Source organism: Euprymna scolopes, chromosome 37 (genome assembly GCF_053919585.1).
Source record: "Euprymna scolopes isolate OS-2025 chromosome 37, ASM5391958v1, whole genome shotgun sequence".
In the NCBI taxonomy this organism is placed as follows: Eukaryota; Metazoa; Mollusca; class Cephalopoda; order Sepiida; family Sepiolidae; genus Euprymna; species Euprymna scolopes.
Window position 1 is genome coordinate 34,771,514 of NC_136518.1, and position 26,064 is coordinate 34,797,577.

General features: G+C 35.6%; 1 protein-coding gene across 1 annotated transcript; it reads right to left on the reverse strand.

Annotated features, from left to right (window-relative positions):
• Positions 1-382: 382 nt before the first annotated feature.
• On the reverse strand, positions 383-26,064 carry LOC145261131 (uncharacterized). Its single transcript, XM_080119397.1, has 3 exons — positions 25,344-26,064; positions 20,002-20,269; positions 383-3,858 (listed from the first exon to the last, which is right to left on the reverse strand). Exons 1-3 carry the CDS (start codon positions 25,790-25,792, stop codon positions 3,523-3,525), a joined length of 1,053 nt encoding a protein of 350 aa, XP_079975523.1. The 5' UTR covers positions 25,793-26,064; the 3' UTR covers positions 383-3,522.

Below are 26,064 nucleotides of genomic sequence, written 5' to 3' on the forward strand. Positions count from 1 at the left end.
TTCCCCTTTAAAGGAAATCCACACATGCGCAAAAAACCATCGGAAACAACTATAAAAGCAAAAGATCAGAGCGGTTTAACTCTTTTCGAACCAGCTTCCAACCTGAACGGTCGACGGACCAACCACGCGCTCTTTCAGAGCGCACGCGCCTGCGCAAATCACGTCCCCTGCTACTGTATGTGGGGCAAGAGCTAACAGACAGTACGTACACTTTATATGCTTTCTCTCTCCATGAACTGGATTAACTTTCTCACTCTTTTTTTCCTTTTGCTTTGGTCCATCAACCAGACAAGTTCGCGTCCACAGCTAGTGGCCTGAACACATTTCCACGTGGACAAGTACCAACACGTGCGCGCACCTTTACTGATGTCAACCCTCTATCTTTTTCTTTGTTTCCACACTGGACTGCCATTTCTCGTTCCACTACATTACTCACTCCTCTTTCCATGCGCGGACATAAACACGAGTTACACCTAAAACATTCATTTTTCAACAGAAAATCAACGACATGTTTATTTCATCCAGCAATTGAGTTTTGTTTCCTTCTTTCCATTCGTTTCATTATTTTCTTTTGTAGCGAGTTAGGGTATTTATATCCTGGCCCGCAACAAGTGATATCGCAGAAAAAATGCCAAGCCCTTTCTGAGATTAAACCCTGGAGAGAACAAGTCGCTTCGTTTAACCATCCGTCCATCGTTTAGTCAGTTTCAAATGTAAGAGCATATTTTTTTTTTCTTTAGCCCCAAAAAGTGCCAACGAGGTAAGAATCCAAAATCTTTATATTTTGTTGATCATGACTTAGTTATAAGGTAGATGTAGCCTTGTTTTTAATAAGAATATATTAAATCTTTCTTTACTTATATATACGTTCGGAAGTCACATTTCTCATTCCACGTGATGGTCTTGAAAAACCCTTTTTGTATCGCATGTGTCTGGTGTCGCTGTCATGTCTATCTCCTTTTCTTTGTATTATTTTATTTGTTTTCATTTTATTTTTGTAAAATATATCATTTTGTACGTTTTGTATTGCATTTATGTCAATTGTTTTTATTTATTTTTATTGCAGTTTTCACAGCTGCATATGTTCAAGAATAAAATTATTCTAACCATAATTAAAGCAGTTGTCAGTTCTCTCACGCATGTCAGAAGGCTAAAGGAATCACGAAGACCATTGCTCTTCTGGCAATCAGTTATTGGTCAATGTAGGGGAAACATTCATACTAATTGTCACTATCCAGTTCCCCCACTCTCCATTTCCCCAATCTCCACATTAAAACACGGCTTTGTGCCTAATTTACTCAGTGGGGAAGCAAATAAATACACAGCCCTGGCCCCAGCCAAGTGTAGTATCTGTTTCGGCAGATACTGCAAAGACCATGGGGAAACCGCACATATAAAATCATTGCCCTTGTGGCAATCAGTTATTGGTCAATGTAGGAGAAACCCTTCATACCAATTGTCACTATCGAGCTCCCCTACTCTCCGGGGAGCTGGTCAACATTTCCCCAATCTTTCCACATTAAAAAAAGGCCTTGTGCCTAATTTTTCAGTGGGGAAGCAAATAGATACACAGTCCTGGCCGGAAGGGGGAGAAGGCTCCTGAAGCGACGACTGATGCTACTAGTCACATCGACTGAATCCACCATCGCCGAAGAATTCCAGCAGCAGCAGCAGTTCAATCAGCCCTTGCCTCCTGAGACCCACCAGCAGTGAACTTCACTTCCAGTCTCCAGCGCTTCCAGCTTACTCCAGCAGCTTTCTGCTTATTCCTTTCCGGCCCTTGGTTCTTCCAGCTCGCTCCAGCGCCTCCAGCTCACTCTTGCAGCCTTCCAACCCTTGGTGCCTCCCGTTCGCTCCAGCACGTCCAGCTTCCTCCTGCAGCCTTCCTGCCACCTCACTCCTCTGGCCGGTAATCTTCGTTTGGCACTTGCTTGCATCTCGCTCCTCCAGCCTGCAAACCTCGCTTGCACCTGGCTCCCTATCGACCGTCCGTTCCTTAACACTGATCCTCCCTTCTTAGTGTCGTCTGTTCCTTAACGCTGATCCTCAATTCTCAGTGTCGTCTGTTCTTTAACACTGACCCCTACGTTCTCATTGTTTTTCGTTCCTTAACACTGACCACCTCATTTTCAGTGTCCACTGCCCATTTCTGAATGATCCTGACGTCCAGCTGATCGTTCCAGACCCAGCGAGCAACCCTGAACCACGCTATGTCTAGAGTACATGTTTCAGACCTGTGATGTGCGACCTTCCAGGCAACCAACATCCAGATCATATGATTTTTCGCTTCCTTTGCAAATAAAAGGCGAACCCTCGTCTTTAACCAAACAACCTGTGTCTGTCATTCTTCTTTGTGATTTTGCTGTTTACTTTTTGCCCGTGTCTACCTTGTTAGTTGTTGGATCGATTGTCCCCGGACGTCCGGCCCCGCAACATGCTAAATAATAATTACTGACAAAAATTTGATAAGGAATTTGTTAGTGATGTCTAATAATGAATCAAATATATAACACATTATAAAGAAGTAGTTTATAATTGTTTATTTATCCTCTCAAGAAATAATCCAGACTGCAGCTGAAGGGTAAAAGTTTTAAATTTGAAGGCATAACTTCGGACCCAATGTATTACTGTTATCAGTGTTGTTTTTTGTTTGTATTTTTGTGTTTTCGTTTCTGATATCCGGTTTGTTTTTCTTCCCTATTTTTTCATAATCATTATTGGTTTTGAGAAAGCATAATCGTAATCGCAAAAATGTAGCTACAGTTATTTAAGCCAAAGTAAATATATATATATATATATAAATAATCGGCCCCTGACAAAAGGAGAGTGGATCTGTAAATTCACCCTTGTCCGTTCGTCTGTTTGTCTGTCCCCACTTTTCTTAATAACTACGCTTTGGAATTTTTTGAAATTTTCACAAACATTAAACATAATAGGAGTAAACTGGACGCCCCCCTAGGGATGCCTTTCAGATTAAAATGGCAAAAATTGACACTTTTGTGCTTATTAAAAAAAAATGATGTCTTGGATTTTTATAAAATTTTCTGAAAAGTTGTAACTAACTAATTTCTATATAATTTTGTTCGTCTTTACTTCGCGATAAATCTTGGGTGTGCCCCAGGGGCTCTTTTAGGGCTAATAAAAACACTCCATTTTTGGGACTATTTTACCATATTTGTCCAAAATTTTCTGTATATGTCTATTTAGCAGTTTTGCATGGTGCTGCACTCAAACTGAAATATGTTAAGGCCTTGAGGACTTTTGGGACTAAATGGGGGAGGGGGCAATGCTGAACCTAGTCATTTTTTATTTTTTTTTTGCATGGTGCAGAACTCAAATTTACATATGTCAAGGGCTAAAAGTGCATTGTTTGTTCATTTTCACTAGGATTTGACGTCCCCTGGGGACTTTTGGGGCTAAATGGGGGGGGGGGGCAATGCTGAACTTAGTCATTTTTATTTTATGCCTCTTTCACTGTGCACTCACAAGGGATCATGCATGCTTCACTTGTTTGATTGTAGTTTAAAGATACAGTAGTTTGTGGAAGAAAGTCAGAGTAAATATAAGACTACACACGCAACAATAGTAGAAAAGGGCCATTTCACCATGATATTCTGCATGATCTTTGCTGGGACATTCCACATAACTTTTTCCAGGATATTTTATGTCGTCTCTGCTGTAACATTCCAAGCTGGTATCATTGGCCAACTCAAGTTCATCTTTGGTGTGATGTTCCATATCGTCTTTGCAATTATTGATACAATCATTTTGAACATTTTCCAAGTCTTTCCACATGTTTGCATCCTTACAATTACTGGTGCCATTGCCATCGGAAATTACATCTTTTACCATTAAAATCTGAAGAAAAAATTAGAATACAAATATTTGGCAACCCAGAAGAACGCCTGACTAAAAATCTGCAGTAAATGGTATCCAGTCAGATGTGGTTCCTGATATTAAAGACTTTCTGTTTTGGGTTGCTTACTCTTGTGGCAAAGTTTTGTACTAATTGTTAAGTGAAAGTACAGAATAGTTAACAAAGTCTTCTACCTTCCCATGTTAAGAATGGGAAAGTAAAAGGTTTTGTTAACTATTCTGTAGTTATGTGAATATTTAGAGAACCATTCTTAACATGGTTTTCTTCTGCAGTTTACTGTCTGTGCTGAAACAATATTGTTATTATTTAGAAAACTATTCTTAACATGGAGAGGAAGGGGGTTTGTTAACTATTCTGCACTTTCACCTAACAATTTAATAAAATAATTAATGCATTTAAGAAACTAAAACTCTCAGTGAAAGTTATATTATGGATGAGGTTTAATATTAGGAACTGAATCTGACTGAGCACCGTTTACTGCAGAATTTGAGTTGGGCATTCTTCTGGTTTGCAAAACACTTTGACATATTGAAATCATATAACGGAGACTCAGAACAGGGGACGATAATGATATTTATATACATTTACCTGTGACGATTTTTTGGGACTTCATATTATTATTACGAAGCTGAAACATTTATAAAGTTCTTGTTAACCACAGAGGAGGGGAGATACATTATTGATGATAGAGGGGACACATTACTTCGAAGGGAGTTATACAAAGTTCATTTAAGATGATGATAATCTAAACACATTCCCCTTTCAGTTGGTACAATGTCGACACGAAGACAGTTACAAAATATTAGATGATTTCTTTATTCCTCAGCCGGCCGATTGATGATATCAGGAATTTAAACTTGTATAGCTATATCGACTCCCTTCCTGCCTTCGCCTCTAAGGGCATCAGCTCTCACTAAGTCGCTGTCTGACTCTCGTCTGTAACTGTGATTGTCTGAGTATCCTATCATGTCTTATTACTCGTGTTTTAACCTTTTTTTTTTGTTAAATACGTCTGGCATTACCCTAAACTAGCCTTTAAATAAGATGCCCCCAATCTAAAAACATAAATGTCAAAGTAAACCTTGCTCAAATATACTTTAAACAAGATTTCAATTGGATTCAAGCGTGATTGATCGATAAGATGATTAATCAGATTATTCTATTGAAACCAGTTGAATATTACACAAAAATATTTGCTAGTTTATATCTTCAAATGCATTTTAAAACAACGATTAATAAATAAAATCTTCCAAAGATTATACTTATGTGTATATATGTAACGTAAACTACACTGTAAAGCCTAAGAAAGGCAACTAATTTAGCAGAAGGAAAATTGTGGTACAACATCTTTGCACCGATAAATTTTTTTGTGTTGCAGACGTATTGATTCATTATCTTCCTCCACAATACATGATCGACTTAAATTAAATTTGTGGGAAGTTGTCAGATAGTTTTGACTGTTATCTTTGTAATTAAATTAATTTTCGTTTTATTTCAGTGGAAGTTTTCAGAAATTAAGGAGACCTTTCCATGGAGTTAAATATATATATAATTATAAAACTCAGATCAGCTATATGGCATAATGTAATCAAACTATAAGGTATTTGCAGCTTCTCTTCCAATTTTTGGATTTTTTAATCATGCCCAAACGCATTTTATTTCTTTTTGGTGGATTTATTGTTGCTATTTCTTCTGATGAGTTAAGGGCAAAATAGATTCACTGATTGATATAATAATTAAGTGAATGATTTTGTGCTATGAAACAGATACTGTCAAGAATTGTGTCAACTGAAATAAACGAATAAATTGTAAGATGGTCAACATCATGAAATTTTCAATATAGACTTTTGTCATTTATTCATTATATATATAATTATAAAACTCAGGTCAGCTTGCTTGCTTGGGCGTTTAAACCGTCCATTCAGTTTGTGACTTCTGGTTTCAAAAAATTCGTCTGCTTATCTATTTCATAGCCACCCTGTCTTGAGTCCGATATTAAAGCCATTGCTGCTATTCAAATCATACACAAAGTTAACAATATTTTTTGTTTTAACTTATTTTAACATGTGTTTCTTACAAATAAGTGTAATTTTACTCCATTGAGTTAAAAAAAACTGATTTAAATATAAATATACAATGTATAACTATAATCATATTTATAACCATATTTATTGCTTTTAGTAGCGCTCCTATGGATTCTGATGATTTTTTTTTCAGGCCTTACTTAAAAAATATTTTCTCTTCAAGGAGGGGGGGGGGGGAGGCACTTGGTTTTAGGCCTCCTTAATTTTAATTAGTTCTTGCAGTAGTGGTCTGGAGGCTTCCTGAGTTTTATTTTTTCGTTTATCACTTAAAAAATGTTTTCTTATGAAAATAAAAAACAATTTAATCTCAAAATCAATTTTTATTTTGAACATTTTTCATCTTACCTTTTAAGAGACAACGGGTAGACTAGTACTATTTAAAAAATAGCGCAGGTCGTTAAATGCAAAAACACCTTTTAAAAAGACATAAATAAATAAATAAAAAATAATAAAAGAGAAAAGTCGCAATAACAAATTGGTACTAAAAATGAGGGATCGATTTACTAGAACGTTGTATCTAAAACTGAACCCCCTTCCAAATTTTTAAATATTGATCCCCCCCCCCATTTTTTATAATCTGGTAGCTTAGTGTCCAATAATCTGCAGAAATAGTTGAAAAAAGATGAAAAGGAAAAAAATTGTAAGTGGGGTGCCGCTTGTTCAGGTGCACCTACATATTTTTAAAAAATATTTTCTTACCCAAGTTGTGCGTGATTAACTTGATTTTTTTAAAAAAATATGTTTTTTGTGTCCAAAATTATTTATTTACGATTATTTTATTTGTATTTTTCAGTACAAGTTGGAATTGTTTTCAAACAAAAAAAAACAAGCAAATATATTTTTCTAATGTAAAATGAAAAAAAACTATTTAATCCATTTACATATTTAAAAAAAATATTTGGAGTTTTTTTTACAACCTAATCCAGCGTAGTTTACCTCCTAAAAAGAAATCAAAATTTACTTCTTTTTTTTTTGGCTGATACGTTTTAACGACCTTTAAAGATAATATTAAAGATTTTTCTTTTAAAATAATTAAAATTTAACATTCTAACATGGGGTATCACTTTCCTTTTTAAATTTATCGTAAAATGAGACCCTACTTCTTGACGACATAGCACAACATGTAATTGTTAGCATTTTTTTCAAGTTTAGTGGCGGGGGTGGGGGCAGAAAGGGAAAGTTCTAAACATTTTAAAAATACGTAGAAACACTTCAAAACGTGTGTGTGGGGGACGCTTTTCATTTTTTTTTTAAATTTGCTTTGAAAAGGTCTCACTGTTAAATATTACTTAATCAGTTAAGCATTATTTCCTGATATTTCCAAGGCTGTTAACACACACACACACACACACACAAAAAAATAAATAAATAAATAAATAAATAAATGAATAAATAAACTGTACAATGCACATTCCCTCTTTGTATTTTTTTTTTCTTTTCGTTTTTTTTTTAAATTTTTTTTCAATGGATTACATAAAGTATTTTTTATTTGATCTCAGAGCAATGATGTTAAGTCATTTATTATTCAATGTATTTGGTATTGTTTTCACTGATCGCCATGTTTGTTTTCGTGCGCGCATGCATTCTATTTTTTTGTGCGCGTGCAGGAAATTGCCTAATGTTTTCACTGGCCGCCATGTTTGTTTTTGCGCATGCATGCATTCAATTTTTGTGCATTTATACATTAATTCTGTATACTCACTTGCACTTTTATACATTAATTCTGTATGCTCATTATTCCATAGCTAGCTATAACATATACTGACCCAACGAGTCATGGGTAATCTAGTATATACATATATATATATATATATATATATATATATATATATATATATATATATATACAAGAGTTAAGTTTCTCTTTACTTCTTAAATGTTAAGCTAATAATGGTCGAAAGAACATTAATTTTCTTCTCCCCCAATCAACTACTTAACTATATCAATTTATATCTTTCTTGTAGACTCTTGCTCTTGCCGGATTTTAAGACAAGAATTTATCTAATCTGGTGTTTTCTTGTAGTGGGGGAGGAAGTACCCTCTTGACAAACCCTGGTACAGAGAGACCTTAGATCCATGAGGATAGTATCTAGTAGACATTCAAGTGTGTGTGTGTGTGTGTGTGTGTGTGTGTGTGTGTGTGTGTGTGTGTGTGTGTGTGTGTGTGTGTGTGTGTGCGTGCGTAAAAAAAGGATTGGGATTGCGTCTTCTATGACACATCAAACCTAGGAGCCATGCACTGCTATACAATGTTTTAATAAAATAGTTATTTGGTAATTTCTGGAAAGTTATTTAATTGTATCTTTGGTTTCTCCTATAGGAGATGAAAGTTTTTGAAAGTTTAAAGCCTGATATTATTTCTTTCCTGTATTCCTGTATTTTGTGCTGTTAATTGGAATATATTTGAGCAGTTGATTTCAACTGATGTCTGACATCCCCCCTCACCCCGACACACGGGTAGAATCCTGAAAAGATCTCATGGCTAGAGTCTTGTAAATAACAGTTGAATGTTTAGCATATGATAGGATGCTCCATCCCTAGCAATAATAACAAGATAAAAAAAAATAAAGAAAGCATAAATGTTTAGTTGATAAACTAAGACAATTCTTGAGTTTCCTGGGTGAGAGTAATCCATATAAACTTTTAATGAAATTAGATATTACCATTCTGTTGGATTGCAACTTGCGTCTGTGCTTTGACGATTTTTCTGGAAGAACTCTTATCGTCTTGGTGCAGCAACACAAGATTCCAGAATAACAATAGACACATTTCCCTTTATGAAGTGGTTAATCCTATTGTTCAGTTGGACGAGTTTGGGACATCATTAATTTTCTCTAGTGAATTATCTTGGCTTGGACCAGTGGCTGAAAGTTTTGGAAAAAGAGCCGAGCAAATATTTTTTATAAAAAAATATAATTTATTTTTTGCATTCCGAAAAGCATATAGCACTTGAGAGTTGTTTTGCACGCAATCCATCTTCGTGCAGGGAAAAACACCCAACTGTAAAATAAAAAATACAGACAAGATGCTCAACATCAAGCTAACCCTATTAAACAGATTCCTCTCATGTGGATCAAAGATTGTAATCTTTACTAGGAAACCGTCCAACTTAAGATCATGGCGAGTGGCTCTGCAGGAAAAAAGAGTGGGTCTACATCTAACAGATCCAGAACAAACCTGCTGTATGACTTTTCAGACGATCTAGCATTGGATCAGAGAATGATTGTTATTATTCGAATATCACCATTAAAGACATCCTTTATCAACTAGCAGTGGAGTACAGCAAAATTCACTAATTCCTCTAAAGCTGTGAGAAGTTTAATTAAAATAAAGCAGGATTGAAGTGAGATACTTACAGACTTAACAAATAGGATGAATCAACTTGCTAAGTAAGCATAGATAAGGGAGAGTTCAGCTGCACAAGTGCAAATAGTTGCTTAAATCAATCTCTTTATTGAGGAGGATGTAGTTAGATAAAATCCTGCAAGATTATCAAGGGTCTTGTCTGCAGCAAGACAAAGCAGAAGACACTATGAGTGACTCCGAGGTAGCCACAGAAGGCAATAGGCTATCCTACATGACAGTTCATTAAACGTCATCCACTGGCAGCAAGGACCAACAGAGGCTTATACTAAATTAAGGGTACCTAAAATCGAATCCTATGGTGAGAAATGATCAGAATCAAAATCAACCAAAGAGTAAGTTTTGCAAGTAGATTTTGACAAAAATTGAAGAGACCGGTGTAAGAGATCTCGAGCGCATGGTTCAGTGAGAGAAGACGTGGCTGGTTACCTTTAATGCATCTAAAACCAAACTCCTATCCTTACATCATCAACGCTCTGATCCCCATCTGGCATCAGTTGGGATGGATGGCTCTCGTCTGGGAGAGGCCCTGTGTTTTGACAAGCTTCTGGGTTTGACCTTTACTCCTGATCTGAAATGGAACACATACATCAAGTCTGTTGCCAAGGTCGCTGGAAAGATGGTGGGATCCTTTTACCGCTCCAGAAGATATCTCACTACTGATGCAATTCTCTATCTATATAAAAGCCAAGTACGTCCAAGGATGGAATACTGCTGCCATATCTGGGCAGGAGCTGCTAAAAAAAGCCTATCCTGCCTTGACAGAGTACAAAATAGACTTTGTGGCTTAGTGGGGATGCTCTTTTCTCTACCCTGCAACCTCTCTCCCACAGAAGAGACGTTGCGAGCCTATCCTTGTTTTATCGTTATTTCCATGGCAGGTGCTCATCTGAACTCCAATCTCTGGTCCTCCCTTGCCAATCTTTCATGAAAAACACCTGTCTAGCTGAATCCACTGTGAAAAATTTCCCCCACTCTTTATCTGTGCCTAAATCAAAACGTGGATTCCATGAACAAAGCTTCTTTCTTAGAACTGCACGCCTGTGGAACTCTGTTCCGTCTGCCTGCTTCCCACCTGACTACAACTTGGATGTCTTCAAGTCCAATGTTAACAAATTCCTAATGAACCGCCCCCTTAAGTAAACACTTCATCAAATCTCCACACTAACGTAATGTACTTGCAATAACCCTTATCCCTGAGTGGCTTCCGGGCCTTGATAGGTGGTGACCACTGTGTAAAAAAAAAAAAAAAGGCTAGATGGGACTGCCCATGGTCACTTGATGAAGAAATAAATGACTTTGCCACAAGAAAACGAAAGACCAGGGTACCCTCGAAACCCACTCACTATCAAGAGTTTGATCAGAAACTTGGTACACAGACACATAACTATGACAAGCTCTGCTTACACTGTTACATCCGTTTCTAACAAACTGAAAAAGAATCTACACCATCGAAATTAAACGTCAGTCCCAAAAGAGAAACCTGTGATCGTAGTAATAGGTGTCTCTTTATTTACAGCCACCACAGATAACTGCGAGCTGCAGAAACCTCAGAGACACTAGTATCTTTCCACCAGACTTTCAGGCCAAGGAGAAACTTAAAATGACCAATCCCTCCTCACAAAAGGCCACACAATACCAAACATGAATAGAAAATCTGGAAAAAGCCCGATTGAAAAGGTTTCCTGAAATCTTCTTCTCAATATGAAATTACTAGTAACAGACAAAAAAAGAAAAAGAAAAAAAAATCTCTTTGAAGCAGCCAACAAATTTCTGCAAAAGTATACTAAGGCAGAGGGCAAGGTCATCAGGCAACCAATGTCAAAGGTCAAGAAAGCTAAGACAAGATTAAAATGTCAGAGATTTAAAGACAATTATTAGTAATAAAAAACATGAAATGATAAATGTCAAATGATCAACAACTATTACTCATAACAGAAGAAAGGAATTTAAATTATTTTTGTTTTCGAAAGGAAGGGGAGGTAAGAAAGGAGGGAAAAAATGAAATTTTATCATTTGCTAATTAGAGCAAAAGTACTCATCCTTGTATCACAATTGTCCCCTAATAATTTATTAGGGGACGACTGTGACACAAGATGAGTGCCCCTTTTGTTGAAGCTAGAATTTTCTACATTGAAAGCCGAAAACCTGACTTTCTTTGTCCTTGTAAGGATGTAAACAAATTGAGACGATTATAGTGTTGCATTGAAACACTGTACCAACTGACCTTGACTCAGAATTGTTATATTGCGTGAGTGTCCAGCACTATTGGAAGGAAAGCCTAAATATCAACAATTGAGGTTAACGGCTGTCAGATTAAAGGTCATATAAACTGTTGGGTATCGTCTGGTACTTGTTGAACTGAAAATACTACCAAGAACTGTTGTTCTTTTTTCTCTCTGTCTCTTTCTATTTGATATGTATTCTTGTTTTCTCTCTTTTTTCTTGCTGAAGGTTTTTATCCCCCCTCTCCACTGTTTACTGTAAGAGAAAGAGGCAGAACATCGTAGTTCTTGAGTTTTATAAATTTTTCAGAAACTGAAACGAATAAATAAAATTTATATATTTTTATATAACATTGTGTTGTAGGGGAACCACCCTCTGAATGGATTCAACTACCGTCCGTATATACCGGAACTCTTAACGGTCCCAGTTAACCTCACTGGCTCTGTAACCGTTTTTTTTTTTTTTTTTTTTTTTTGTCTTTTATTAATACACGTCTTGACTTACACCGTTGTTCTGTTTTTATTGTGGCTGATTCAGAACCATAACAAATGGTTATTTGCTTGAAGAAAGATGTTACTACCCGGTAGTGCCGTGCTAAAATGATAAGAGTCCTCAAAGTATGGAAACACCACGTTACCTTTTTTTTTTTTTATACATGGGGGGTCACCACTTATCAAGGCCCAGGAGCCACTCGGGGATAAGGGTTCCTCAACCAACGATAGTATCACATCACATGATTAAATACTCAACAAGTGTTTCAATACCACAGATAAACAATAATTCATATGTTGTATCAGCCAGAGCTTTCATGGATTCATAAAATAGATTTTAAAAATTCAAGGCATATTAAATTATTTGAATTCAGTTCCGGAAATAAATGGTCAACAGCATACATTTTTATGTACATACATTTCTGCAAATCATTTTTATTAACAACATTATAAAAAATTACTTAAATGTAATTTTACTAATAAAAATGAATTTTTGAAACGTGTGTACATAAAAATGGACATTGTTGAATATTTATTTCCAGAAATAAATACAACAACTTTCTTTTAGATATTTGATTTTCAATCCCAACTTAAGGCAGTTGTTCATCTAGTCGTATTGAAGAGCTGTGATACAGCAAAATATTCTCTCTCTCTCTCTCTCTCTCTCTCTTTCTCTCTCTCTCTCTCTCTCTCTCTCTATATATATATATATATATATATATATAATGTGAAGAATAAAAAAGTGACACTATAAAAATATATACTAATGCATATAGATTTATCCATTTATTCAATATGGATGTTACATCAATTTTAGTAGGCATTTCGAAGTCTAATGCTTCTCATCAGAAGAGAAGAGACGATGCTAGGTAAAATATTCGAGAGATACAACGTCTAGCGATAGCTACATTAGGAGCAAAATAATTGGACGTGAGAGGAAAAGGGTAATATATTGAAACTGTTGGGGGAGGGGAACTAGGAGAAGTACAGTGATCTATGCGATAGAGGAGGAATATAACTGATATGACAAAATGATACCACGTATGCCATGATGGGGTATGAGGTGAGCGTTCAATATATGCATGTCTATGCGCATCTATACTCTTGAGAAGAATGTAAGAGAAGTGACTGAATGTAGATGCTTTTTTAATCATATGAATTTATGGGTTATAACAAGAGAAGGGGTTTTCTTGAAATAGGGGACTTATACTGAGTCTAGATATATTAGAGGGGATATCCAAATTACAACTTGGTAATTAAACGAAGTATAAATTATTATAAAATAATAAAAGAAAGAAATAATATAATAAAAGATTAAAAAAAATAAAATATATAAAATATAAATGAATAAAAGAAAGGATAAACAAATGGTACAATAAAAAGATAAAAAAATATAAAGGAATAAAGTATAAAATTATAAAAAATAAAATATCTAGGAAGTACAAAGGATATTAAATATAAGGAAAAAAAAAATACAAACTAAAATAAAATAAAAAAAATAAAAATACAAGAATAAGAAAAATGTTACATTGAGAGAAAGTACTTAAGTAGCAAAGGAATAAAAATGGTATCTAGTGTTCTTGGATCGAATTTGATGCAAACTAGTCATAGAAATACCTTTTTATATATAATGTTAATGAAGAGAAGCTTTGTGGTGAGTTAAAGAAGGTCAGTTTCAAAATCCAATTCACAAAGCGATTCAGAGTAGAATGTAGCAGCTGGTGATGAATTCCTTTTAATATCGTAAAGCCGGAAAACATAGAGGAGAGCATCCCCTCCTCATCAACAGAAGATGGTTAGAATTGCTAGTTAAAGTCGAGATGCTGTATTATTTTCCCAAATTTTGTATACCTGGGGTGTCAATGAAGCCAATCTGTGGTGGAGGATTTAAGGAGTCAGGTCATGTTTAAAAGAATCAATATAATGTTATTTTTTACTTTAAAGAATAATCGGTGGGTATATATAAATGGATACTAAAAACGTTGGTTTATAATCGTGTGATAGCTCGGAGTTGAAAGAAATAGCCAAGTAAAATCGAAGGACAAAAGGAAAAGAGAGGGAAGGAGGGAAATATATGTAAAAATTTCCGAAGGTAAAGAGTGGTGAGAGGGCTTAGGAGTTTGGCCGGTTGAGTTAGGGAGAGAGTAGTTTCGAAGTGCTTTGGTGTGGATGCTTATTTCATGGATGTATGTCATGGGATAGTGAAAGTAAATTCGAGGCTGTAATCAAAAAGCAGATGAAGTTAGAATGGATCATTGTTTAAATTTATTGTTAAATTTGTATAAAAAAAAAAAAAAAGGCAGAATCCTTAGGCCATTCTTATTGGGAGATGATATTATCGGAGGTAGGGACTAAAAAGTATTGCCAGATATTAGGATGCATTGTGGCAAACGGTTATAGATAATTTTTAATTTAGGCTTCAGACAAAGAAATGAAGGGGTAAGGATTAAAGGATATTTGGGAGTCGCATTGGGGGAGATAGATAAGTGATGATGAATCTGTGAAGAGGATATATGTGGATATTTTGCTACTATGGTATGCACAGGGAGGTTGCAAATTGGATGCAAAAGTCAGAGGAAGGAGAAAAATGCATGCAGGGGTGGTCTGAGAGTGGTCTGGTGATGTTTTTATTCTATAGTAAGACAAAGTGTAGTGGTGGAGAGTGTAGCGAGAATAATTCTCTATAGCTGAGGTCTTTTTTTTTTTACAAGGTGGTCACCACTTATCAAGGCCCGGAGGCCACTCGGGGATAAAAGGGTTATTGCGTGTACAGTATGTTAGTGTGGGGATTTAATAAAAGTGTCTACTTAAGGGGGCGGTTCATTAGGAATTTGTTTACGTTGGACTTGAAGACATCCAGGTTGTAGTCAGGTGGGAAGCAGGCAGATGGAACAGAGTTCCACAGGCGTGCAGTTCTAAGAAAGAAGCTTTGTTCATGGAATATACGTTTTGATTTAGGCACAGATAAAGACTGGGGAAATTTTTTCACAGTGGTTTCAGCTAGATGGGTATTTTTCGTAAAGGATTGGCGAGGGGGGACTAGAGATTGGAGCTCAGACGAGCACCTGCCATGGAAATAACGATAAAACAAGGATAGGCTCACAACGTCTCTTCTGTGGGAGAGAGGTTGCAGGGAAGAGAAAAGGGCATCTCCCACTAAGCCACAAAGTCTATTTTGTACTCTTTCAAGGCAGGATAGGCTTTTTTTAGCAGCTCCTGCCCAGATATGGCAGCAGTATTCCATCCTTGGGCATACTTGGCTTTTATATAGATAGAGAATTGCATCATTAGTGAGATATCTTCTGGAGCGGTAAAAGGATCCCACCATCTTTCCAGCGACCTTGGCAACAGACTTGATGTACGTGTTCCATTTCAGATCAGGAGTAAAGGTCAAACCCAGAAGCTTGTTAAAACATGGGGCTTCTCCTAGACGAGAGCCATCCATTTCAATTGATGCCAGATGGGGATCAGAGCGTTGATGATGTAAAGATAGGAGCTTGGTTTTAGATGCATTAAAGGTAACCAGCTACGTCTTACTTAAGGGAGCGGTTCATCAGGTCTAGTGAGGTAATGGGTAAAACAAAGGCTGAACTGTCGAACAGGGCTTAACAGGTTGAATTCTTATAGAAGGGAGTATATACAGTGACAAATAACGGTTGCTAGCCTAAGTTAACTCCCTAATATATATATATATATATATATATATATATATATATATATATATATATATATATATATATATATATATATATATATTTGGTTACTATTTTGGGGGAAATAATTGAAACAAAGTGCTCGATTACAAAGAAAAACCTTTTCAGGTTATCCTGACGCTCCGCACTTCTTTATTTACATTGGAAGTGACGTCACACAAATCTTATAATACGGATGGCTACAATTGTAAAAATAATTTGTTTTATTTTTCTTTCATTTTGAGCTCCTTTTTTCTCCCGTTTGTTTTTGTTTTCAACAATTAATAAACCAGTTTACAAGTAAAAAATAATTTGTTTTAGCGAATTTAATTTTTTTTTTCTCTCCCATTTGTTATATTGGTATTTGAGCGGAGAATCTAACATTTCTTTTCATTTTGAGAATTTGTTTTAGTTTTTAATTACTAACACAGCGGAAAATTTAACTTTTTTTTTCTCCCATTTCTTATTTTGAGCGGAGAATTTATTTTATTTTCATTTTGAGCTCTTTTTCCGATCCGGCGTTACCTTTTATAGGTACTCCTGCACCTGCACTTTACGACGCGAGCTATTTTTTAACGCTATTATTTAGAAACCTATTATTTAACATAGAGAAGGGGGGTGTATTATAACTATTCTGTACTTTCACCTAACAATTCAATTAAAAAAAAGGTAAATATGAAGAATTACTCCACCCTCAAATTCCTTTAAAATTACCACTTTTAAAGGTTTTCGGGGTCGCTGAAAATGAAAATAACGTTTAAAATTACGGTAAACGAGTAGTTTCCAAGATTGAATTTACTTGTAAACTGGTTTATTAATTGTAGAAAACAAAAACAAACGGGAGAAAAAAAAGGAGCTCAAAATGAAAGAAAAATAAAACATTATTTTTACAATTGTAGCCATCCGTATTATAAGATTTGTGTGACGTCACTTCCAATGTAAATAAAGAAGTGCGGAGCGTCAGGATAACCCCTTTTCAATATAAGAGCTTAATATTTATTAATTTAAATTGTACAGAAGGTCAGAAAAACATTGGTACCGTCGGTTTTAAGCCTAACATAAGAGGGACCAGTTAATGGTAAATCGTAAATAATGTTAGGCTCTCGTCAGCCATGTTGTGCTCTGTATTGAGGAAAAGGCAGGACCGCATATTTTAATGTTCATTTTTATTTAACTGTAGCTTATCCTTATTTCTGTATAGTTTATTTTATTTTAATATCAATTTTATAATTCTGTTCCTAACTGGCACGATTTCCGATTTAATCAGTTAGTCTTGGTTGGTCCAAGGGAGGTAATCAATCTATCTTATTAATTCTTTAAGCTTTGTCTTTCTTTATATTAGTTAAAGGGGGGTAACTCGTGATTCTTTGCTTTTCAATTATATTATATTATATATATTTTTTATATGTTTTTATACATAATTTTGATTTATTTTATTTATTATATATATATTATACGCTTATATTTTGATTAGCCAATCAGTATCCCATATGCTGTTATTTAATTTATCTTTGGTTACTATGCATCTGGTATTAGGTTCTAAGTGATCTTATATAAGCTATTTTAATTTCATTTACTGACTTGTAATGTATTTACATGGTGGTCACCACTTATCAAGGCCCGGAAGCCACTCAGTGATAAGGGTTATTGCAAGTACAGTACGTTAGTATGGAGATTTGGTGAAGTGTTTACTTAAGGGGGCGGTTCATTAGGAATTTGTTTACGTTGGACTTGAAGACATCCAGGTTGTAGTCAGGTGGGAAGCAGGCAGATGGAACAGAGTTCCACAGGCGTGCAGTTCTAAGAAAGGGGCTTTGTTCATGGAATCCACATTTTAATTTAGGCACAGATAAAGAGTGGGGGGAATTTTTCACAGTGGATTCAGCTAGACGGATGTTTTTCGTGAAAGATTGGCGAGGGGGGACCAGAGATTGGAGTTCAGACGAGTACCTGCCATGGAAATAACGATAAAACAAGGATAGGCTCACAACGTCTCTTCTGTGGGAGAGAGGTTGCAGGGTAGAGAAAAGGGCATCCCCCACTAAGCTACGAAGTCTATTTTGTACTCTTTCAAAGCAGGATAGGCTGTTTTTAGCAGCTCCTGCCCAGATATGGCAGCAGTATTCCATCCTTGGACGTATATATATATATATATATATATATATATATATATATATATATATATATAGGTTTATGGTATTCTTTAATATAGCTATAAAAATTCCTAATATTTTAATACTTGAGGCATTCAATTGATCATATTTTGCCTTGAAAAGATCGTGTATATCCTGAATAAGAAATCATTTGGAGGAAGGCAGGATCATTATAAAATCATTGTAAACTAGATCCTCCTTACTACTGGACTCAAGCAATGTCAGTTCAGGAGATCAGGAGAGGTGCGGTTGGAGATAGAGTAACATTTTGGTTCACTATAGATTCCCCGCAGAGTACAACTTGATCATTTTCAAATTTAATATCAACAAATACTTTCCATTAACCATCCTCATACGTAATCAAATTTTGTAAATTTTAAATTCTCTCATAACATTCTTCATCATTCAACTGACAATTTATCCATCTTATTAACTCTTATCTCCGAGTAGCTTTTAGCCTTGATAAGCGGTGATTAATTAGAAGAAAAATATTGAAATCAAATTTAAAATCACTCCATGATATCATAAAAAGCTAGACACGTCAAAAGCATGTGGACCTGATCTCATTCTGGCTGTACTATTAAAAGAATGTTCCACTGAGGTTGATCCAGTTCTCTCCAAACTTTTCAACAAATGCCTTAACGAATCATACTTTCCTAACTGCTGGAAAACTGCTTCTGTGGTACCAGTTTACAAGAATTTAGGCAAAAGAACTGGCCTATTAAATTATCGCTCCAATGGCTTCCTCCCTCTTTTTGCCAAAATATTTGAGTCCATAATTAATCAAGCTCTAGTTCACAACCTTACAGTTGCTAAACTTCTGTCCGACCTTTGATATGGATTTAGGCAAGCCTGTTCTACTGCAGATATTCTAACTGTAATCTCTGAACATATATACAATGCACTGGATAAGGCAGGGGAGGGGAGGGCCATAGCCCTTAATATATCTAATGCTTTTGACAAGTTATGGCACGATTGTCTTCTCATGAAAATCAGATCCTATAGTATCACTGGATGAATACTTAACATAATAAAATCCTTCTTAAATAAGAGAAGAATCCAGGTTGTCCTCGGTCGTATGTCTAAACAATATGATATAAATGTGGGTGTACCTCAGAGGTCGATCTGTGGATCTTTATTATTCCTGATATTCATAAATGACCTCCATGATAAAATTGTCTCAGAGATGGGTATATTTGCTGATGACACCACAGCCTATAACGGGCACAATGGGAAACTGAATGAACACATATCTAAGGCAATGGCAGAAACCCTAGAGGAAGACCTCCAGTCTGAAGTGGAATGGGGTTAAAAATGGATGGTAACATTCAATGCTGCCAAGATTAAGCTCCTTTCCTTTAATAATTACAAGAAACCTTCTCAACCACCAATAACTATAGCTAAAGATACATTACCTGAAAGTACTTCTTTCAAACTCCTTGGCTTAACGTTCACAGGGAACATGAGTTAGATACATCAAGAGCATTACCAAAGCTGCTGCAAAGAAGGTGGGCTCCATCTACTATGTTAGAAAGTTACTTATGCGTTAAAGTATCTTGCACCTCTGCAAGGCCACCATTCACCCATGTATAGAGTATTGTTGTCACATTTGGGCTGGTGCATCTACTATTAGCCTCTCACTGCTGGACAGGGTTCAAAAGAGAATTTCCAACCTGATAGGTCCTGAACTGTCATCTAAGCTTCATCCTGTTGCATTCCTCTGCCTGTTTTACAAGTATTTTAATGGTGGATGTTCCGCCGAACTACAAGCCCTTTTGTCCCCTCAACATAAATACCCTTGACAAACCCGACAAGCAGCAAAGTCCTACACAATAGAGATCCCTAGATATAAAAAAAACTTTCTACTCTAATAGTTTCTCCCCCGGAACTGCTAGATTCTGGAATTTCCTTCCGGGTTCCTGCTTCCCCAACTGTACTGACATGCAGAAGTTCAAGTGTAACGTGAACAGACATTTTGCTGCTCAACTCCCTACATAGTATCTATGAAAATTATGTCCCAGATAGTAGTCCCCTACATCCAAATGACACTGTGCCTTGCCTGAGGTGAAAAAAAAAAAAAAAATCTTTAAAAAAAATTTCATTTTTCGCACTTACTTTAATAATGATTTGATGTTCAGTTTCGATTAGTAGCGTGCAACCATCTCCCAAAATTTGCAGAAGTTCCTGTAAATAGCTGTTGACCTTTTGCAACCGGATGTGGTCAGTGTAGTGGATGTGGGTGTACAGGGATCCACACCTTTCCTCTGACAGGCTGTTCTTTATCCTCTGTTGTTGCTTTAGTTTAGTTATCTTCGGCCATTTGAAAATGTCCGTCTCTCCAGTCAAATTCATTGCATGGTGCTGCGTGAATTCACCAATATCACTTTTATTTTCGTTTTTTTTTTTTTTTGTTGTTGTTGTTGTTGGTTTGTGTATGTGGAAAGAGAAAAGAAATAAATAGAAACAAAATTTTTTTAAGAATACGAAGTAAAACAAAAAAAATTAAGTTTGCATTTTTGGGGTTTGGTTTGAGTTAATAGGGCTGTCTGAATAGTCTCCCACCACCACTACCTTGATCCATCATTGTAAAATGCTGCAGAATGAAAAATGAAATGCGAAAGAAAATATAACACACGAAGTTAAAATTATTGTTGAAATTAAAGAAGTACTAATTTTTGCAGTACATTACAACTTCTGTACACATGCATACATACATAAGCATACACACATACATGAATATACATATTAATATTGCATACAATTGTTGCTAATATTTAAATATCAAATACACAACTGATGCTATTACTTTCTAAATGATGCACACATATGTTTGCATGCACCAATATCAAAGCACTTACATCTTAATATATATTTATATAGAGAGAGCAACATTATTGACAAAGTGTTGTAATGGATACTAACACAAATTATGATATAAATTGAACCGGACAAAGTTTAAGGGACAAGAAAGAAAATTTGCACGCTTGAATGTCCTGTTGCTCATTCTGAGTGTTGTGGTACTGGTCAAGTGACTCCAAAGCCAACTGATGTCTATTTGACATTTTCTTTTTCTATAATTTCCTTCGGACTAACAGGAGCAGGATGTACTAGTAAGATAGATATCTATTCTTCCTATCTATTCTTCTCACATAATTACACATTTTTTTCACATTTCCTAACAAGTAACACTTTATGCATCCAGTCTGTTACACACACACACACACACACACACACACACACACACACACAAATATATCTTCTCCTGCACTTCTGAACAATTAGCTTAACACCACTTATATATGAAACACTGATTATCCAGCATCACTAGTTTCAGAGCTTTTCCAATAAATCATTTTGTCAACCAATTCAATTTCAGCTTAATAATAATAATTCAGTAATGCATTGCTAATCCATGTCTATAAATTAAGCCACATCAAGTTTTCATCAGCAGTCCAATTTTTGTCCATGATAAAATAGACCGATTTTTATATTTACTTTAATTTGTCTAAAGTTAAACGTAAGTAAAGTAAAATATAATCTCAAAATAACGGGAGAATACCACCAGCAGGTACAGTATAAACAAATTGATCGTATGCTACTCACTGGGTAATCTGCTGGCCGCCCAATAAACTAATATGGTGGCAGCAGGATTATCAAGTTCTCTCTTATGGTCTTGTCTGGATGAAAAGAGGTGTCAAACCATCAGTTGTCGAAAAGTCGACATTATATCTATTTTTAACTTAAACATTTCTATCGCATCACAATTAACTAAATGTAATTTTTGTTTCATTATTTCTCCCATCGTTATATTCATTTTGGGTCTTTAGAGATTTTTTTCAGCTTTTCACTCATCTATTCTAAATATTCTGTTTGCATCCACACAAATTGGAAGATGATACTCTCTCTCTCTCTCTCTCTCTCTCTCTCTCTCTCTCTCTCTCTCTCTCTCTCTCTCTCTCCACACACATTGTGGATAGATAGATGACTATCCTTAACCAAAGCCATCTCCAAGAACGTTTGTATTTGTTTACAATGAGAAAGGTATGAGCCCACTCCTCTGCAACTATATATTTAATGATTTATTTTCAATCAGGATTGTCTTGTACTATCCTCCATCCAAAACAATAATGGTGTATATGCCATAAAACAGTCAAAACAAAGCTTTTTTACTTTCAAGCTTTAGTTGATCGAAGTTTACTTTATAGTTTTTTAAGTAATTTTTAAAAATATTTAACCTTAGTTAGTATAGCCTGTAGTGAGGATCGAACTTGAAACCACCAAAAGACTGTCACTGTCATTGAATATCTTTGTGTTTAGCTGCACAGGTTTATGTGGAACAATGTTTCAGATTCAAGATTAAAATACAATGAAATTGGATGTCTTTTATCATTGACAAATAAAGATTTTGTACATTTTTCTTCTTCTTATCTCACTCACTAGAAGTTCTAACACAGGTCATCATAGACGTCGTCATTGTCGTCGTCATCATCATCATCATCATCATTTCTGTTGTCACATTTGTTATCACCGATTTTATGCTGATGGGCAGATTATAACAAATGACCATGGGCTATTAGCATCTTCTTTGCTCAGTCTTCCAGCACTTTCCACAAGATTCTGGCGGTTCCCAACGAGGTGTTGTGTAATGGGGGGAGGGGTCATAACAGGGATGTGATGACATATATTTATAATTGGAGCTGATATAGGTGAAGAAATTTGTAATGGTCAGTTCTTTTAAACACGGAGGGGAGATACATAATTGATGAGGGGGGATACAATCAACACTTTAGAAGGGGCTTTATATAAAGTTCAATATTTAAGATGAAGGGACAGCGTTATGTTATATGATAACAGAAGACACGCATTACCTTGCGGTTGAAATGACAATGAAGACAAAGGCTTACAACAATTACGAAGACATTTATTTCCAGCTTGTGATGAGAATGATAGGAGTTCGATGTTAGATTTCTACATTTTGTCTTTCCCTCTCTGCCCTGCTTTCAAAAGGGGCTTAGGCTAATTCAACTCGACCTCTCTCGATCTAACTCGATCTCTCCTTCATACTTCCTTAAGTGAACCCTAACTTAACTGTATATATTGGATCTATGTTTCTTTGTAACGTCAGAATGTGGCCAACATGTGCCTGTTTTTGTTGTGGTAGGATCCACCTAATTAGCATATGTGGAGTGTCAACCATATAAATATGCTTGGTACCGTAAAGACAGGAGAGATCCAGTGAGAGACTCAACAAGAGGCTCAGAGAGACAACAAGATCGAGAGTCGACAACTACCCAGCCGACACCTTCTCCAGGAACAATCTCCCCATGACTATACTCTATGTAAATATTTGTATATACTTTCTTGCCTTCAAATATATCTGTTCTATTTTACTTTTGTGTTGTAGTTATTTATTTCCATGTCTCCAGTCGAATTTCAACAGTTTTGCACATGGATTATTGCATATGCTTCCAACACGTGTTCTCGTACACAAAGAACAATCCCTAATTTCCATTGTCCCAGTCTACCTGCTCTGATCTAACTCTGTTGTATAGTTTTTCTAATATAATAGACAATTCACTACATTCCTGGAATCGCATCTAACTAGCAATATGTATTCATTTTTAACTTTTTATCACTACATTTGATTCAGCATTCTCCTTTAATAAATATTATTTTCGATCCTAATTACTTCATTTCTCTAAATATCAGTAGCTGACTCCTTTAATATACAACAAAGTCTTCTGAAGCACTCCAATATTGCAATGGATCCTAATTTTCTCAATCCACTTGTTAAATCCTCAGGGCTCCCATCACAACAGGTATAACTTCTACCTTCTTCAACTTCCACAATCTTTTTATCTCCTTTTACAAGCCTTGGTATTTTTCAACCTTCTTCTTTCCGTTTTCCTCCAAATTCACATCAGCTGGTACTGTTATATCAATGATTCAATGATTATTGCATTGTGTTTCTTTTTTTGTTTTTTCTAACAAGACTAAAATCGGTACTTGTGCATTTAACGAACCAGACGTAACTCAGCATTTGCTCGGCTTTGTCCGGCGCATGACGTCAACAGCCGGATAAAACCGAGCATTGGCGATAAAATAAAAACAACGCTACAACAAAATAACTGTACAATGAAATTGTAAAATGTAGAAACATAAAAAAATTAAATAAGTAAAAAGCAAAAACCTACCGTTCATTTATGTTTTTTTTTTTTTAATTATTGTTTGGAATTGTTTTCTGTTTTCAAAATAAATACATATAAGACAAGTTTTTTTTTGTTAACTTTTTTTTTGTCTGAACTGTTTTTTGTTTTTTTTTCAATTTTTAACGTAAAAAAAGGGGGTGGGGCAGGAACAAGGATTATTTGTACATTTTTTTCGCCAGAAACAAGGATTTGTAGAAAAGTAACTTATCTTGCCTTTGATAATATTTGTTATATTATTTGTTTTTTGACAACTTTTTCGAATCTATGTGTACAGTAATACAAACCCCTTTTTATTTATTAGTGGAAGGAGGGTTTCGGCCTTCCTATTTGGTACAGTGACCAAGAAACCCTCCTTTTCGGCGGGGTCGTATCCACCGAAGACCCAGACTGGTGTCACAAGTCTGCCGGCGGTTAAAAACGGACTCGTCGATTTCTACCGTATGGCCTGGGCCTCCAATCTGCCGGGGATTCCTAAGAAAATAGTCCCTGCATATATCACGCAGGAAAATCTTCCAATCCACGATTGTGTGGCGAGAACGTAACCTACATTCGGGATGGAGATTTTTTTGTAGATGCCATCTCGAACGCCCATAAGTATATTATTTTTATTATACATGCGATGGTTAGTCGGGATTTTGAGAAGGTCCCAATCCTAATGGAGGTCCATCGACGACATGTTACACTTCTACACCTCCAACCGTAACTGTCGGAAAGGCTTGTTCTCTTTGCAAGTACACAATCCTGGCCAAAATGTAAATAAACACCTTTTCTCTTCTGCCAACAATTTCCGTTACTGGCAAAAGTTTAGTGCAGCCTCTGGGGTCTGGAGCTGGTCTGCAAGGTTTGTAATATCCATTATTATTTCGTCAGTTATCTTTTTAAAACAATTTTTTTTTTTAAACTCTTCAAATAAGCGTTTCTTGAGTTGTGACACTCTTCCAATTGATAACAAAATTCTCGTCTGCTTAATCGGCAACGCTCGGTTATATCCGGCTGTTGACGTCATGCGTCAGACAAAGTCGAGCAAATGCTGAGTTACGTCTGGTTTGTTAAATGCACAAGTACCCTAAAATCAGGTCTCCTTGCTTCAATCAAATTATTACATTCGATATTCATATCGCCCAATAATTTCACATTCTCACTCTCCACCACTACTTTTGAAAAATGCTCATACCATTCCAACCCTATTTTTTCGATATGTGAAGAATTAAAATATGATAAAAGAGAGAAAAAGAAAATTCTATTTACTGAAAGTCAATAATGATCTGCCATTCTTGGTCATTTTTAGGGGTTATGGTTTCCATATTGGCTAAATTCATAACTGTCAAAGGTTTTTCCATCATTTCTTTTTTCTGCTGTATAGCACTAGTTTTGCGTTTAATGGCCATCTCCAAGGTCTTTGTACAGGGGTTATTATCAGTTGTCTCTTTGGTTTCCATCTTCAAAGCCTTCTCTTCTTGTTTTTTCACAATGGACTCAGTAGTTTTTCTACAGGAGTTGTTAGTGCTTTCATAATACATTGCAGTCTGTCTGGCAAGATTCCTGTTTCGATTGACAATTTTTTTGAAAAGGATATAAGCAAGTGGAATTAGAACTAGACGTAAGAAGCGGAGCAAGATCTTGATATTTAATCGCAAGTTCCAGTTGCCATTTTGGTTGTCTATTGGCGCTTGCCATGGCTCAGTGTTTTCTTGCATCTCGATTGTTTGCAAATTCTGTTAGATCTTTCTCATCTAACAGATTGCAATTTCTTTTAGATAAAAAAAACAAAAACCTGAAAATATTTTCACAATTAATTTATTTTAGTGTAGCTTGCTGCTAAGCAAAATAGGGAATATTACATAATTTAGATGACGTTTCTATTATGATGTCATAAATCATAAAACGTCACATGACTTGTTTAAGTTGTTTCTTTTGAAGTAATAAGTTGTGATTTGGTTGGCTAAAACAAACATATCAGGCAATTAGA